The 17,548-nt window shown below is 42.2% G+C and overlaps 1 protein-coding gene across 1 annotated transcript in view; it reads left to right on the plus strand.

The window, feature by feature from the left end:
• Positions 1-17,548, plus strand: part of COL4A5 (collagen type IV alpha 5 chain) — a 186,331-nt gene that overhangs the window by 152,983 nt on the left and 15,800 nt on the right. The window contains exons 37-42 of the mRNA XM_084814113.1: positions 905-1,031; positions 2,308-2,388; positions 3,479-3,577; positions 4,219-4,269; positions 6,594-6,779; positions 16,099-16,232. Of these exons, the coding sequence (XP_084670239.1) occupies positions 905-1,031; positions 2,308-2,388; positions 3,479-3,577; positions 4,219-4,269; positions 6,594-6,779; positions 16,099-16,232 (678 nt within the window). The remainder of the gene's footprint in view (positions 1-904; positions 1,032-2,307; positions 2,389-3,478; positions 3,578-4,218; positions 4,270-6,593; positions 6,780-16,098; positions 16,233-17,548) is intronic.

Consider the following 17,548-nt stretch of genomic DNA (forward strand, 5'->3'; position numbering starts at 1 on the left):
TATGGTAGTCTAAGGGTTATTACTCAAGATCTAGCAGACCAATTTTGCTCATTTTTGTTTTAAACTGAAGTTGGAGCGGTGTAGACATGCAGAAAATTTTGAACGTTTGAAAAAGTTCAAAGCTTGAGCTTTAATAGCAATTAATTTCCTCAGACTGAATGAGGTTCTACACCCCTGATATATAGAATATGGAAAAAAGAACTGAGAGCAGCAAAAAGTAAACTTCTGAGATGGAAGCAGCCGCTGGCTGTATTCTTCACAGGGCTGGCCAAAAGGGAGAGGTGGTCCTGATCCACGTCCACACCCAGGGCCAGGTTAAGACATGCTGAGGCCCGAAACCACATCAAGATTCAGAGGCCCTATACCATAAAATAAAGACAAAAAAGTATATTACATTATAATAGGAAGTGTAATGAAAGGGTACCACCCAGCGTTAGGGGGTGCTTTTAGTTAAACAGTGTTAGATAGCCTTCTCTGAAGATGTGTATAAAAGCACTGATAAAGTAAGTTGATCTGAACGTCTTTTAAACTGGCTCTAGTTTGCGCTTATTGCCTCCGATACTAAATGCTGCGTTGCAATGCTTTCTCTATATAAGGCAACTCTGCTTTATAGAGTCACACCAGCCTTTCCAAAATATTTGAGCCAAAGCTATTTCATCTTAGTTACCTTACATCTTAGTTTATCTCCAACATATTTAGAAGCCCCTCATAATAATAGACATTAAGCAGTGGCTTACTTGGCTTGTGCCTAAATCCAGCACCATCCTCACCCCAGTTCTCCATGTATTCCAACTGCAGCTAATGTTGGTAGTCTTTTTAAATGGCCACAGTTGTCATAATCTTTGTTGTGTTTGGCCTATCCAAACATAAATCCTCCACTGTTTTTTTTTCCCCCCCCCCCCAGGGTGACACTGGCTTGCCTGGATATCCAGGTAGCCCTGGCATCAAAGGTTCTCCTGGCAATACTGGATTGCCTGGTGTATCTGGTAGCCCAGGTGCAAAAGGTGAACCTGGACTCTCTGGATTCCCAGGTAATCAATTTCCCCTTTAATTTGACTGTCGTTTCTTCTCTTTTTCTGCATGCTCCCTTGCTTCTGGATTCTGGAACAGGTAATTCTTCTACCTGCTCCTGTTCTTGTCTTATTGGCATGCGTGCTGTGGACATCATAAAATAAATGGAAGTGGGATTAAGACAAAGTCCAGGAAAATAATTCATTCCATCCTGTTCCCCTCACATTGCATTATTTAAGCAGGTATTCTTGCATTTCAAAATACTCTGGTTTTATCCTGATTATCGCTGAGCTGAAAAGGACTAACATTGGATACAACCCTTTGAGAGCATTGGTGGAGGGAACTCAGGGGTGAGTGCACGGTAGAGAGGTGTACCAAGATGGAACCATCGTCGTATGGATCCTGCTTTCCTGACTGAACTTCTGGATTGTACCACTGAGGTGCTGAGCTGGGAATGTGGCAAGTAGATGCAGATTTTGCCATCACAATCCAGGTTTCCAAAAATTGCAAACATTGGTCTGCAATGGAAATGAAGAAGCTGGTTTCTTATGAGTGCATGTGGGAGAGGAATTCCAAAAGCTCTGTGGAAGAGGTACAGCTGATCTGCATGGCCTCTCAGCAGCCATGGTAATGGAATCCTGTGGCTGCACCGATCTAGCTTCTGAAAATTCTAAAGCTTTAGCTAGGTCACTGCTGTTACCCCTCTGCCCTGAAGGTTAGGACCTATCCAGTAAGCGTGCCTTATGGCAGAAGTAGGCAACCTGGTGACCTCCACATATTTTGGACTACAGCTCCCAGAAGCCTCAACCAGCATGACCAATCATCGGGGATTATGAGAGTTGTATTCTAAAACATCTGGAGGGCACCAGGCTGCCCACCAATGCATAATAGGCATGATCAGAACCATGTTTTCCATTTTCATGTGCTTTTGCATTTAAAAAAATCCTTAAATGAACCATGTTTTCCCAAAATACTTCATCATGTGATTTTTAAGTTTCAGATATGTCTCAGTTCTCATTCGACTGACATCCTTGCATTTTATATTCTGTCCTCTTCGTGCTGTCTAACTTTTTTCAGATCTCATAGCATGCTGTGTGTGTGTTTATGCATTTTTTTCTTACTTTAGTGTGTTTTGTCTTTCCATCTTCTCTGTGTCTGCACCAAGTGCTATAATTCATGAAGCGGGTTCTGCCATTTACATCATATTTTGCTGTTCAGACACAGCAACACACATTTACATTATCTCGTGCCTCCTTTATTTATTTATGTATTTAAGCTACAACTCTGCTTTCACAGGGACACCAGGTATTCCAGGACCAAAAGGTATTGATGGACCTCCAGGTAATCCAGGTGTTCCAGGATCACCTGGCCCTCCAGGTATGTGAGAAGATATGTAAGATCTGTTTCCTTTGTTGTTTTGTTTGTCGTCGTTGTCGTTGTTGTTGTTCTGTCTATTTGAGTCATCTTAAAGTTAAGCCATTATTAGTTATGAGGAAAAGTACAGTGAGGCACTCCTAACCTCTGAGTGCTGAGAAGTTATAGCTTCAGTGCTACCAGGGCTTGAACCATTAACGCTCCTTTATCCAGTCCAAACCTGTGATCCAGCACTGCCTTAGGGTTCTAGGGCATTGGGGGAAACAAAATGGCAGTCACCAGCCGGATTGTGGGCACCGCATTCCAATCATCCTGAGGAGGGCAAGTTAGCGACAGTACTGTGGGCATTGCCAGGGCATAGAGTACCTAGCAGCTTCTCGAGGATGCAAGATGCTGAACCCCAGGCTTCTCTGTACTCCTCTTGCAGCTTGCAGAAATCATCCTGAGAACATGTTAGGTGGAACTGCACAAATTAATTCCATTTATTATATTTCTGCATCATCCAATAGCCAAAGCTCTCTTGGCGGTTTACAAAGATTAAAAACCTTAAAAATACAGTATTATGCATAACATAAAAACAGTTTAGCTACAAACATGTAAACATGCAGCAGACGCACATACACACACACATCTCTAAACAATACCCCATGACCTCATTAAAAACCTAGCATATGCAGGCAAATGCCTGGGAGCAGAGGAAGGTCTTAACCTGGCACCAAAAAGATAATAATATTGGTGTCAGGTGGGCCTTGCTGGGGAGTTCATTCCATAATTGGGGGGCCACCACTGAGAAGGCCCTCTCTCTTTTCGCCACCTTCCAAGATGATGAGCCTAGTGTACAGGTAGATTCATGCTGGGAGATGTTCTTCGTCAGGTATTGCGAACCAAGCCTTAAAGTAGGGTTTGTAATTGGGGTATTTATGGATTGTGTTATGTACAGAAGTAAGGAAATGTTTCAGTCTTTCTTAGCCATCAATTGCCTTAGAATATAAATTAGTTTGGCAGCTTTTCAGTTTGTATTTCTGGGTCATAAAATTGGGCAGACTCAGAAAACCTGCTGCTTGTAACATGCTCTCCTCTATTTTTTTTTTAGGTGAGCTTGGTCGCCCTGGCTCTCCAGGCCTTCCAGGGGAAAAAGGACAGCCCGGGCGGGATGGCATTCCTGGACCATCAGGACAGAAGGGTGAAACAGGTTGGCACCTTCCTTCTCCTTTATGTTTGATTTTCTCACTTTCCTGTGTAGGGACGGCACAGGCGTATGGTTGGGACTTGAAGCTTGGCTATTTCTCGTCTGCTCGGTCCCTGGATGCCAGTCCACCTATCCCTTCACTTGCCCGACTCGGCGCTCACGACTGCCCGCTCCCTCGCCAAGCCACCATTTTAAGTAAAAATGGTGGCTCAAACTTTTTTCATAAATAACCATTTCCACAAATGGCAACTGTAAAGCAGCCATTTACGCAGCATTCCAGGCGTAAATAGTCCATTTATGCCTGTAATGTTGTGAAAATGGCCGCTTTACAGTCACCATTTGCATAAATGGTTCTCTGTGAAAAAGGCTGAGTTGCCATTTTTTTTGCAAAATGGTGGCTCGGCAAGGGAGTGGGCAGCTGCAGACTGCCCAGGGGCTTGTCACACGGCTGGCAGGAGTCCAGTGAGTGGCGCACAAGGCAAGAAGTGGTGAGTTCGCCCATCCTTATTCCTGTGCTCGCTTGGGATGGCAGTTGTGCCAGAGATAACTCATCAGCTGAAATGTTTGCCTCGGATCAGCAAGTATTGCATTCTCAGATCTAGAATATAACATTAACTTCTCTATGATGATTGTGTATTTTTTAGGTCAACCCAGTTTTGGGCGCCCCGGACCTCCAGGTCTCCCAGGATTATCAGGCAAAGTTTATTATTTATTTGTTTTTTATATATTTATTACATTTTGATAGCTGAAGCTCTCTGGATGGTTCACAGCAATTAAAACCATAAAATACAACACAAGATACACCATAACAGTTTAAAACTATGGTATAAAATAGAAGTAAAAACCAAAATAAAACCTAGCAGCAATGCAGAGATTTAAAATACAGTAACAGGTTTAAAACAACAGAAACTGAAAGACAAAAATGCCTGGGAAAATAAGAAGGTCTTTCACCTGATGTTGGAAACAGAACAACAAAGGCACCAGGTAAGCCTCTCTGGGAAGTTCATTCAACAGCCAGGGTGCCACAGCAGAAAAGGCCCTCTTCCTGGTAGCCATCCACCCCACTTCCTTTTGCTAGGGCTCCCAAAGAAGAACCACTGAGAACGATCTTAGGGTGCAGGCAGGTACATATGGGAGGAGACAGTCCTTCAGGTAACCTGACCCCAGGCTATATAGGGCTTTGAATTTTGATACTATGACTTTGAATCAGGCCCAGAAAGGGACTGGCAGCCAGTGTAGATCTTGCTGCCCTGGTTTGGACCAGCTGAAGTTTCTGGACCATTTTCAAAGGCAGCCCCACATATTATGCTTTTCAGTAATCCAGACGAGAGGTTACCAGAGCGTGTAGCGTGTAGATAAGCGTGTAGTTGGTATATCAGCCTAAGTTGATAAAATGTGCTCTGCACCCCTAAAGGAAGGTGAGGGTTCCCAGAGGTACACAATCCAATTAAGCAGGCCTTGTTCTGACCTTGGGGCTGGAAACATCACAAGATGACACACTCACAGGTGGTTTACCCACTACATGCAGTCCCAGCCTTTGCAAAATGGGAGCTTACAGACTGCTAGAACACAAAAAGAAAATGGAGTTCTTGACTCAGAGAATGCCTTGTGGGGCATCTAGTCCACCTTCCAATTCAGTGTAGGAATTCCAGAGCTACAACATCCCCGACAGATGGCTTTCCAGCCTCTGCTTGAAGGTCTCCAGTGAGGGGGAGCCTGTTAACCCCTGGAGGTAATTGATTCCACTGTTAAACGGCTCTTACCATGAAGACATTTCTCCTAATGTTCAACCGAATCTACCCTCCCGTAACTTAATCCTGTTACATCTAGCCCTGACCTCTGAGACAGCAGGGAACAAGTCTTTGCCCTCTTCTATGTAAAAACCGATCAAGTGTTTGAAGAGTGCTCTCTTGTTCCCCCCGCCCTGCTCAGCCCCCAGTCTTCTCTTCTGCAGGCTTAAACATACCCAGTTCCTTCATACCCTTTCCTCATAGGACTTGTTTTCCATACCCTTGAAGATCTTGAGTTGCCCTCCTCAGAAGCTGTTGCATTTCAGTAAGACATCTAAAGAATGATCTGGGGAAAAGAATATGCTTTGTTAATTCCATACTTCACAAAGCAAAGTATGGTAAAGCGGCCAGATGGTGTCCACTATTATCGGTGGCTATTGCACTTTTATTGGTGGCTATTAGTGATTTGTCTTCCATACCCATGAAGATTTCAGGTTGCCCTCCTCTAAACCTGTTCCATTTCAGTGAGACATCAAAAACATGATCTGGGGGCGGGGGGGATATGCTTTGTTTATCCCATATTTCACAAAGCAAAGTATGGGAAAGCGGCCAGGTGGTGACCACTATTATCAGTGGCTATTGCACTTTTATTGATGGCTATTGGTGACTTGTCTTCCATACCCATGAAGATTTTGGGTTGCCCTCCTCTGAACCTGTTCCATTTCAGTGAGACATGGAAAACATGATCGGGGGGCGGGGGGATATGCTTTGTTTATCCCATACTTCACAAAGCAAAGTATGGTAAAATGACCAGGTGTTGACCACTATTATTGGTGACTATTGCACTTTTATTGGTGGCTATTGGTGTCTTGTCTTACATACCCTTGAAGATTTCGGGTTGCCCTCCTCTGAACCTGTTCCATTTCAGTGAGGCATCGAAAAAATTATCTGGGGAGTGGGGAGAGATATGCTTTGTGTTGACCACTATTATCGGTTGATATTGTACTTGTATTGGTGAGTATTGTACAATTACTGGTGCTGTTGCATTCATGTCCTACTTTCGGTCGGCCACTTGTGTGAACAAAATGCTGGATGAGATAGACCCTTGGTCTGATCCAGTATGGCTCTTCTTAGGTTCTTATTATAATGGATTAGGCAAAGGACAGATCTGACACATAGATACAATACAGCCAAGAATTCTTCTGGACAAACCTTTAATCTGAATACAATATTGAGGATTGGAATGCTATGGTATCAGTAAATATGTCTCTCTTGTTGTTTTTAAACAGGTCAAAAGGGTGACATAGGCTTACCTGGACCTCCGGGGCCCCCAGGATCACCTGGTTTGAAGGGAGAGTCAGGTGGTGAGGGATTTCCTGGCCTTCAAGGTCCACCAGGTCCTCCAGGACTCCCCGGGCCACCTTCAGAAGGACCTAAGGGTAGCCCTGGGCCACCAGGCATACCAGGGAGGCCAGGTAAGAGAGAGAAAGATCCATACACTACTGAATATTTTGCTGACAGGTTATTGGTCTGTTGACTGACTTTCTGATCAGTCCTTTCAATAGTTATATGTTTGGTTGACACTGCAAGACATTAACCTGACGTCTTCTGGGTATCTATCGTTTATCATGAAACCATTGCCTGAAAGTGGCAATATCAAGAGAGAAAACAAAATAGCAACCACTGATAACCTGGCAGCAAAATTTTGCCAACTCGAGATGGCCTCCGCATGTCATCACGGCAATCATCCAGCCGAGCACCCGATTGACTTTAATAGCATCTGCCAAATATGCCTGCACCATGACGCCATGTGATAAACAAACCCATCATGTGCACAAAATGTAATTATGCGCACTGCCCATGGGACCCATGGAAATCAAATCCATGTGAGCAGCACAGCATGATCAGATTGTATCATGGTTTCATTCATCTTGACATTGTGTATGCTCATCCTTGCTCCATCCACAGCTCCAAAGGGTTCAGTGCACCACTATGTCATCTTCATCCTTCCATCCATCATCTTGTTTGCTCTCCCTCTTTGAACTAATTCTGGAAGTTATACTTTCCCTTGTAGGCGAACACCACTGAGCTGCTATTGGGGATCTGACAAAATCTGCATAATGACCGGAACATTTATTGGCAACACCCCCACCCCCCACCCCAAAAAGCTGGCATACCTTTCGTGCTACTTATGTCCCTAAGCCCTACATTAAAGTTGACAAAGTAGGGCAGCCAAAGCACTACTGAGTTGTCACTGGAGCCATTGCAGATGGTACAGTTTTATTTATATTGGCCTCTAATTGGCCCATGTGTGTTCTGTGACTTTTTAATTAAGCATCATTGATTAATCATTATTTATCAATTAATCATTGATGGTGGTGCTGCACAAACACAGAATTTAGGTTTTAGTGCTGAGAATTCAGTTAGTTTTTAGCCGCTATGACTCAAAACTACCCGGGCAAAATCCGATGGAACCTCCGGAAATGAGTGGGCAGAGCAGGGAGGGCGACAGTTAGTGGGCCACACATCAGTGGGTGTTCCTTGTCCCCTTTCCCAGCAGAAATGGAATATGTTTCACAACAGAAGCACTGGTTAGCACATTGGCTTAATTTATACAATATGTACAGCTCTGTTTGTTTATCTAAGAAGCGTATGCTTCAGCCTTCCACTATAAAAGACCTGAAGGTGGCTTACAAATACAACTAAAAAAAAGCATCATAACCACTTGATGATGATGATGATAAGAAAGCAAATTAGTCAAATAGAAAAATAGCTATAAAATGCAAAGTAAAGCAAGCAATGCAGCTAAATCCTAATGATGGCTGCAGAAGGATTTGATTTACCCTAGCACAAACCTTCAATCCCCCCCCACCATTGTATGCTGTTAATGTAGAGGAACCCCTAAATCGGTTCCATACTTATAAGGAGATTTGTCACTTTAGCCTGTGGCTAATGAAAATGCACCAGTAACTGCTCAGAGGTTTTGTTCCCATCTTCTTTGTTTGTAGTGCATGTATATTGCACAACATGGAGCGTTCATCTCACTCCGTCGTGCATGTCCCAGTGTGAGTAGACCAAACTATTATTGCTAGACAAGTCAATCCACCTTTTAGTCCTTCTAAATGGCCTGCAATGGGTGAAATACCACCTTGGTAGCATAACACCACAATGCAATTGGCCACCAAAGTTGATATTTTTGGGACAAAGAGAAAACTACGTGTTGGATGGATTGTTGCAGTTGCTGGCATATTCAGCTGGCTTTGGAGAAGTTCCTCCAGTTCTGATATGGGTTTGCTTTTGATAGGAGAACTCCTTAATGGCCACCCCACCGCAAACTGAAAAATTGGACTGTTTTAATTGTTTTAGGCTGCAATCCTACACACATTTACCTGGGTGTAAGTCCTATTGAAGTTAGTGGGCCTTACTTCTGAGTAGACTTGCCTAGGATTGCACTGTTATGAACTGACTACAGGCTATAATAGTTTGGTCTAGACATAATGTACAAAGAGGAATTTTAGATGGATCACCATGAAAATGTTTAGTTTATTGACATACCTAACCATATTGATATTTCCCCCTTCTAATGATGGCCTTGGTGAACTTTTGATCCCCTACTTCCAGGTGCCACAGGTTAGATCATTAACTCTAGTGTAATAACTTTGCATGCATGAACTTGAATGTCCTTCTTTGACGAAAACAAACGTCTCAGTCTCTAGAATGGGTATGCCAAGTCATTAACCTTACATAGCTGTACTACAGTAAATAGTAATTAGGGGATATGACCAAATGCAGGAGGTTGGTTGAGAACCCCCTTAGAAAGTCTGTGATTTGGAGATCATTGCCAGGGCTTGACCAGATGTCCTGCGACATCTGTACCAACCCCACAGTCCTCTTGAATACAAGGCTATATAACAATTTCCTAGATGCTTTTTGCCACTTGCAAGGATCGTAGCCCAGCTGGAAGCACAACAATTTTATTTACCAAACATTTAACCAATACCATCCTTATGACATTACTAAAATGGAGCCAGGAGTATGAGAGGTTCGTTTGGAAACTATATGTCCAAATAATACATTTGAGTATTGAACTTAAAACTATTTGAGATTACACTACATCCTTCCCCAACCTGGTGCCCTCCCGTTATTTTCATCCACAACTCCCAGCATTCCTGACCATTGGCTATGCTAGCTAGGGTTGATGGGAATTGTATTTATTTATTTGTTAGATTTGTATACCACCTGGCTGGCAAATGCTCTTGGGATAGTTTACAGGCATAAAACCAAAAACCAACAAGTTGAACTCCAAAACATCTGGAGGGCACCATGTTGGGACAAGTGCTATACCAGCATTGCCTTCATAAATTCTGTATGTTTGTAATTTATAAAAGTGCGTTTTGTAAGTCTTTACCATAACTTTTTCCATATGCATGCTTTCTGTTTGTTGGCTAGGAAACATCCCTCCTTGACATTATTTTGACTGGATCAGTTGGGATGGTACAATTTCGGCACCAAAACACTGCTCACATGAGCAGTACAACTGGTGACCTGCAGACTTTCTCAAGATTGTCTGTTCCCTCCATGAACTGGTACATTGCAGGTCTGCAAATTCCCAGTTCTCAAAGGATGCAGGCCATCTTACCCAAGGTCACCCACTGCTGCACATTACACTTCTCATACGAGTTAACTGCTCTTGAGAGTAATGCTTTTGCCTAAGTTGGCCTGTAACATTTCTGTTAATGGTTAGAATTCATTCTGCTCTTAACTGCGCCAAACTTCATCTACCATTTTGAAGAGATCCTTTTTGGAGCCCCTCGGAGTCTTTTAAGGGATTTCACTACCTGGAATAATTTGGAGTCTTCTGCAAAATCCACTGCTTCAGTGCTTGACCATTTGTCTGTCTTTGTGTTTATTATGTTTTTAATCCATCCAATAACAAGCATTCTTGCCCCAGACTGCAAACAGTTAAAACAATGAAATCTAATACAAATAGTTAAAAGACTAAGGTACAATACAAAATGACAAACAGCACAGCGACAGACAGACAGATAGATAGATTGCCTTAACTCCAGATCATTCACAAATAAATTAAATAGCACTGGTCTCCATATGAATCTTATTGGACACCACTGCTTACTGCCCTCCATTGTGAAAACTGATTTATTCCTACTCTCTGTTCCTAACTTTCAACCTATTACCAATCTATGAGGATCCTGCAGGGAAATAGGTTACTAATATAAACACACACACACACACACACACACACACACCACTCTATATATACTGAACCGTAGATAAAATTAATGTAAAGTATTTTTACAAACAAAATGTTTTTTTTAAAAATCCTCCTCTGTGCTGCCAGATTTTCCTGGATGGATTGCAAGATGGTGCCCAAACCATTGTAAATAAGACCGCAAACCTAACCCTCTGATGTTGATGGCTGGGGGGGATTAGGGTGGTGCTCCACTGGCCTCAGCTGGTGGACAGAAGTCCTGCTGGTGTGTGGTGGTGAGGAGGCTCTATGCCTGGGCAGGTTGGAAGAAGCCACCACCTGTAGTGCTAGATATCCCCAAAATGAGTTTCTGTGGGTAGGACAGGGAGGAACTTGCTTTGGATCTAACAGGTGGTTCTGATCCAGGTCTATCAGCTATACCAGCCCTGGAGCTGGTGTAGCTAATCCCACCCCCTTGCTCTCAATGGAGGAGAAATATTAAATACCCACGAGCCGGCAGGGTTGGGGAGGACGCAACAGATCCACCTTGTCACTTTCCACCAGACCCACTCAGGATTGCTGGGCCAAGTTGTATATCTGTTGATCCCATGGGATGTTATGGATCTTGTGCTAACATGCTGTCATTCACCCTTCCTCAACCTGCTACCCTCCAGGTGTTTTGGACTTCAACTCCCATCAGCCCCAGCCTGCCTAGTGAATGGTCAGGAATTCTGGAAATTGTTGTTCAAAATATCTGGAGGATGTTGGGTTGGGAAAGCCTGCTGATCTAGTCTTGTTTTTCTGGTCTTGCTAAGGTTAGCTTTGTAATGGGGTAAGGCTGCAACCCTATACACACTTACTCAGGAGTAAGTCCTAATGAACTTATTAGGACATCTGAGTAGACATGCCAAGGATGCGCTGTATGAAAGGCTTTTGCTTCCACTGTGTCTGTTCTGATTTTATTGAATATCATTGTTATTTCTATACTGGCATAGTGTTAGTCATGCCTAATTATTATACTTTTAATACATTTCCATGGAATAGGAATGACTTGGCATACACATAATGTATTATGTGGATTAAAATGAAGTCTTAGAAGTTTTGCTATGCTGTCTTGAAAATTTTCATGACCACAACCAAAGTTTTTAAATCAACATGTTAAATGAATATAGCAAGTTTTTAAAGTTTTTAAATATAAAAATATAAAGTTTTTAAATATAGCAAGTTTTTAAAGTTTTTAAATCAACATGTTAAATGAATATAGCAAGCACCTATGGGTCACTAAATCCACAGTTTGAGTTTAGATCAAAAAGTTCAAAAATGAAGGGATCCTATGTATGTATGTATGTATGTATGTATTTACATTCAGTACATAAATGCCTTGGAAAGACAATGGTACGAGGTGCTGGAATTTTCCATACTTAAAAGTCATAGCAAAACTTACATTCCGATTTACAGAAGAATATTCTTGCTAGCCTCATCTTTTGTTTAGTATTAATGTAGTATGACTGGCAGGCAATGTAGAGAAAAGGACAAGCGAGACAAAACTTACACATGCCTATACTCTGGTTTATAATTGAATGTTGCATGGAATATGTATATTTTTGAAACATTTCACTGACATGTTCTATGCTGAGGGCATGAGCTCCACCTTGCCTTACCCTGCAACTACCCTGGATGCCAAGGGATATCAATGTAATAATAAATAATAAAAATACATTTTAGAAAGGAACAGATTTCAAATCTGGTAGTATATACCTGCCGTTGTAATGTAGCAATAGTAGATAAATAGGTGGCGTTGCATCTAAAAGCTTGAGTAGTGTAGTTCCTCAGGGCCAAACTACATGTTACAGCAAGGCTGGGCAACTTGGGCCTACAACTCCCATCAGCCCTAGTCAGCATAGCCAATAATGAGGGATCATGGGAGTTGTAGGCAAAAGGGAACAAAGAGGACCATACTTAATCCTTTTCCCCTTGACCCATTTTCCCACTCAAAAACACTTCCCCAACTGCTTTTCTCCCTATAGAAGTCAAGATACAGGAAATTGTATCTTTTCCCTGTAGGAGAAAAATCCACGGGTGGGGGGCCATTTTGAGAGGGAAAGTGGGAGACAAGAAAGGGGTTAGACTCCTCCTTCCCACCGGTCTGGCCTTTCTCTATTCCTGATTGCAGCCTCCTCTGGCTGCTTTCCATTAAAAAAAAAAGAAGAGGAAAAAAAGTTTCAAGCAACTTTGTGTAACATGGGATTTGGCCTATCTCATCAGTTGTGAGCCAGAAAGTCCCCAGTTCAAATATCGCCTCTGCTATGGTACTCAGTGTACCAGTGGTACCCAGTGATACTCAGGCAGGCTGAAACTCAGCCCCCAAACTGCAATATAGAGCTAATAATAGTGATCTAACTTATAATATTATAAAGATTGCTAGTACAGAAATAAGTGAATACTAATACATAGAAAAGTCTATGGCCTAAATAAACACTTTTGGTTTATCAGTCACTGAGGCTGCAGCCCTATGTACAGTTACCTGAGAGTAAGTCCCATTGAACTCCGTGGGACTTACTTCTGAACAGACATGCATAGGATTCTGCCATGAGCTAATAGTTGTGAAGAACTTTGAAGAAGAATAAATAATATCCACTTTTATGCTTATGAATGAGTTAATAGTGATGCTCATATTCTCCATTTTATTTTGTACTAAGTTCTGTATTTTTTCCTTATATTTATATCCCGCTTCTTTCCTGCAAGGAATCCAAGGTGGCTTAATTAATCTTCCTCTCCATTTTATCCTCACAACAAAGCCACCCAGTGAGCTTCATGGCTGAGTGGGTGCTAGGACCCAGATCTCCCTAGTCCCGGTCCAACACTCTCTAACCACTATGTCACACTGCGTCTTGAGTTGCCTTTCACCATTGCTTTGCCTTTCACCTCAAATTCATAAAATTTGGACCTAAATCATTCCAACAGACACTGAGGCTTTTTTGTGGCCCTTCTACAGAAACCGTTTCCACTCACCAGTGGAAGTGGGGGGAAACTCAGATGAACAGCTCATTTCAACCAGGTTGTCCCTTATGCAGTAGTGTCAGTGAAATGGTCACAGTAATAGCGCATGTTTCCATTTGTGTGGAACTAATTTAGAGCAAGCCTCAGGTTGCAGTATGAAAACCAAAACTTCAACAAAGTTTTGGATGTAGTGGATCGCCTCACATTGGTCAGAGCATGCTAAACACTGGAATACACTGTATATAGAAATATATATTATGTAGATATGTATGTACATTGACCGGGGGGGGGGGGAGGGGTACTTGATGCATGCATGTTTTGATGTTGTAAATACAAAAATTTGCTAGTGAAATGGGTGTCACTGTTTAGTATCAATATCTCATGTGTGCCGCTTCTAACTAGTAATCTTGTTTTGCACTGTGTGGTGTCTGATATCCCCCCCCCTAACATCGATCATTGGGCTTTGGTGAACTCTGACCCTTCCAGGTCCTCCAGGTTAGATTCTTAACTTGGTCAGTTTGCTTACTACATTGCATTGGTTGTTTAAAATGTTATTTTGACTGTAAATCAGACATTGACTGCATCAGACATAACGATAAACAAACACAGGTGAGCCTCTGACTTGCATCCCCTCTCCCTGCTCTCTCCTCTTATGTGGTCCCAAGGAGGAGATTTTAACTAACCATAATTTAGTGTTATGTCCAAACCCGGACAGTTGTAACCATGGCTTACTGAAACAAGCCAAATTTAAACCATGGTTTATGAAGCTGGTTTGTTTCAATAAACCATAGTTAAAATTAACCACAGCTTAAAGTTCAGATGTAACACTTAACTGTAGTTAAATGAAAACAGAAATGAAAGCTTCCAATCTCCTCCTTCCAGTTGTGCTGAAGGAAGGGGGAGTGCACAAGGGTACATAATGCGAAACCATACTTTATTGTTACATCCAAGCCCTGCTCATGTTTTAAGAATTGTTATCATCCCCATAGCTGCATTGTTCATACTGAATAACAGCTAATTATATGTCAGGTCCAGATTTTTCTTCCAAAATGTTTTCCAATTGGCATGAATTCTGCAGTATTAAAAATGCAAACTGGGTGTACGGGTTTATTTCCGCTTGGTATACATGATCTATTCCCATGCTTCTATGGGGATTGAATTCTGCTTTATCTGATGTTTTTTTCAGGACAGCATTCCATGGTTAATCTTGAACTTTTAATGAGATATTAGGAGCTAAAAGTTTCATTAATACAATATCATTCATTGGGCAGTATTAGCAAAGACAAAATGATGGAAGTCTCCACAAAAGAGACACCCAACATATTAGTTTAATGTTTTAGTATATCAGCAATATCTGTGTTCTGTCTGTTATCCTGTGCCACACATTTAAGTAATGAAATGCATCACCTCCTCCTTTCTAATTTTAAGATAGAAACTACATTTTGCACTTGTGTTTGTTTACCATCTCGTGATGACTTGTATTTATAAATGTGGCTAAAAGAATGACTGGGCACAATCCGTTGACAACCTCACCCCACATCTTGCCTCCGAGTGAAATTAACAGGGGTGGTGTAAACACAGGAGGAGTATCCAATGGAATGCACCTCGTTCCTTCACTGTGTGCTTGTTCTCTTTGATGTCAGAGGTGTCATTTTACCGTTGCTGTGTCATTGCTCAACTCCCCTTCTTTTCAGCTGAGTCTGAGGAAGGAGAACCCACTGGTGCCCCAAAACACTACTAAAGGTTGCTTGTGTGAATATGAAAATGTCAACAAGAGTATCAGGATTCAGTCGTGATTCTCTTTCTCCTATCCACACCCCATTCCCGACATCATCTCTAAGGCCAAACATTTTCAGCACTTTGCCTTAAGTGCATTATGCGGAGGACACATGATTTGAAACTAGGTGAATGAATGTGATAATTAGGGATGTACGAGAAATTTGTTTCAGTTGGTTTTAGGACAGATTTTATCCCATTTGCCCCTCCTGCTCAAATGCAATCTCTGGTCTAAGTCTGCACATTTCCGAGGTTGCAATGTGATTTGTGGACAAAAGAAAAGTGCATTTGATAATTTATAATGTAATAAACTATTTAAAAAATGCACGCTGACATGCTTTAATCAATGGGAGAAAAATGCATACTTTAAAAAAGATGTGCACAAAAATGTACCTTTGGAAAAATGTGCACCAAAATGTGCAAATTTTTGTGCAGATGTGGGGAAAAAATCTTGCAATCTGATATGGCCAGGATTTGGGATGAGGAAATTAGTGAACCTTGATGAGCTCATGTTTTACAGATTTTCTCATCTCTAGTGATTATTAGAAGTGAGGTGAATCACCTGACATGGGCCACACTTCTTTTGGGGGGCTCATGCTCGCAAGCCACGCTAGCAAACTGAGGAGGGAAGGTGGCAGCATCCCCCAGTAGCCAAATCCATCCTGAGCTCAGATCCACCCTGAACATGGAGATGCATTTCCCCACAACCCCAAGAGGGACTGATCCTTTAGCACAAAGCCCTTGCTCATAGGAGAGGTGAACTTAAGGTGACCACACTGAGCCACAAACATCTGTTTTTCAACATCAAGGTCTACCTGGACCAGAAGGTGCCCGTGGGCCCCCCGGAACTGGAGGAATTAAAGGTGAAAAAGGAAACCCTGGCCTGGCAGGCCAGCCTGGACTGCCTGGTTTAAAGGGAGATCAAGGAATACCTGGACGCCCGGTGGGTGCATGAGAGGGGAAAAAATGTTTGTTTCTAAACAATGATTGCTTCTGGAAGAAAGATATTTAGGGTGCAGTCCTATGGGAGTAAGCACCATTGAATTTGGTGGGACTTCCTTCTGGATAAAACACATTTAGGATTGTGTCATTGGTTGGGAAGTGTATCTTTATAAACGAGATGTAGAGCAAAACATATGTAAAATCAGATGTACAGATGTTTCTTTCATTCTAAACGGTGGGTGTGGGCAATGTGTGAGATGAGTGTTCTGTTTTTCCTTAAAGCCTTTCTACACAATCTGCAAGCTTTGTCAGAATCATAAGCATGTCAGCTTTGTGGCGAAGAGCAAAAGTAAGGTTCTAAATCAGGCTTCCCTAACCAGGTGTCTTTCAGATGTTTTGGACTTCAACTCCCATCAGCCAGCATGGTTAGGAAAGCTGGGAATTGTAGCCCCAAACACCTGGAAGGTACCGGCTGGCTTAGACCATAACTGTTGCAGGTAATAGGCTTTTGAAAGCATGCTAAAAGTCCAAATGCAAGGAGCTACTTGAGGGCACTTCCAACAGAGACACTCCAAGACATTCTACATAGACACACACACCCAGCCACCCTGATGCTAGGTGGCTTGACTGCATCACACAATCTGACATTTGTCTTCCAGGATCTCCTGAAAAGTTGCAGGAGAGGCTGGGGCATGCTCCCCACTCCCACCCCCAGATTGCGTACTTCAGGACGTTGGCATCCTAAGCAATGGCTTCAGTTTCGTATGCAGTCAGGCTGGCCCCAATTTCTAGATAGCTCTTTACCTTAGATATTGTAAGGGCTCTTTGCAGTGTTTCATTTCATTTCAATTACTATATTTCTATACCGGCCCATAGCCGAAGCTCTCTGGGTGGTTCACAAAATGTTTTGGTCCATACCAATGTGATGTTTCAGCATTAGTGATAAATAAATGCCCTTGATGGCTGGTGGATGCTCACTGAATTGGATCCAGATGTATCCATTGAAATCAATGAGACTTGATCAATGGAAACATCACTCCCATTGATGTCAATGGGTCTACTCTAAGTATGGCTACATCTGCATCCAACCCATCATCTCTTTTGCTTCCTTCATCCCATTTTCTATCAAGAAAGCTCAACGTAGTGGTTTGCTTTCAATCTGGTTTTTTAAGTTGATCCTGGATTTGGCTCATGGTTAGGGTTGATTGCTTGAAGTCATTTTTAGATATATGTTGTCTTTGTGTGTATTGTCTATTCATGTTTTTTTTTTAATGTAAATGGCTTTTAACCTCTGTATACTGTATTTTTAATGTTTTT

This window comes from Heloderma suspectum, chromosome 9 (genome assembly GCF_057233095.1).
Source record: "Heloderma suspectum isolate Gila_16-S chromosome 9, 16-S_ref, whole genome shotgun sequence".
Classification (NCBI taxonomy): Eukaryota; Metazoa; Chordata; class Lepidosauria; order Squamata; family Helodermatidae; genus Heloderma; species Heloderma suspectum.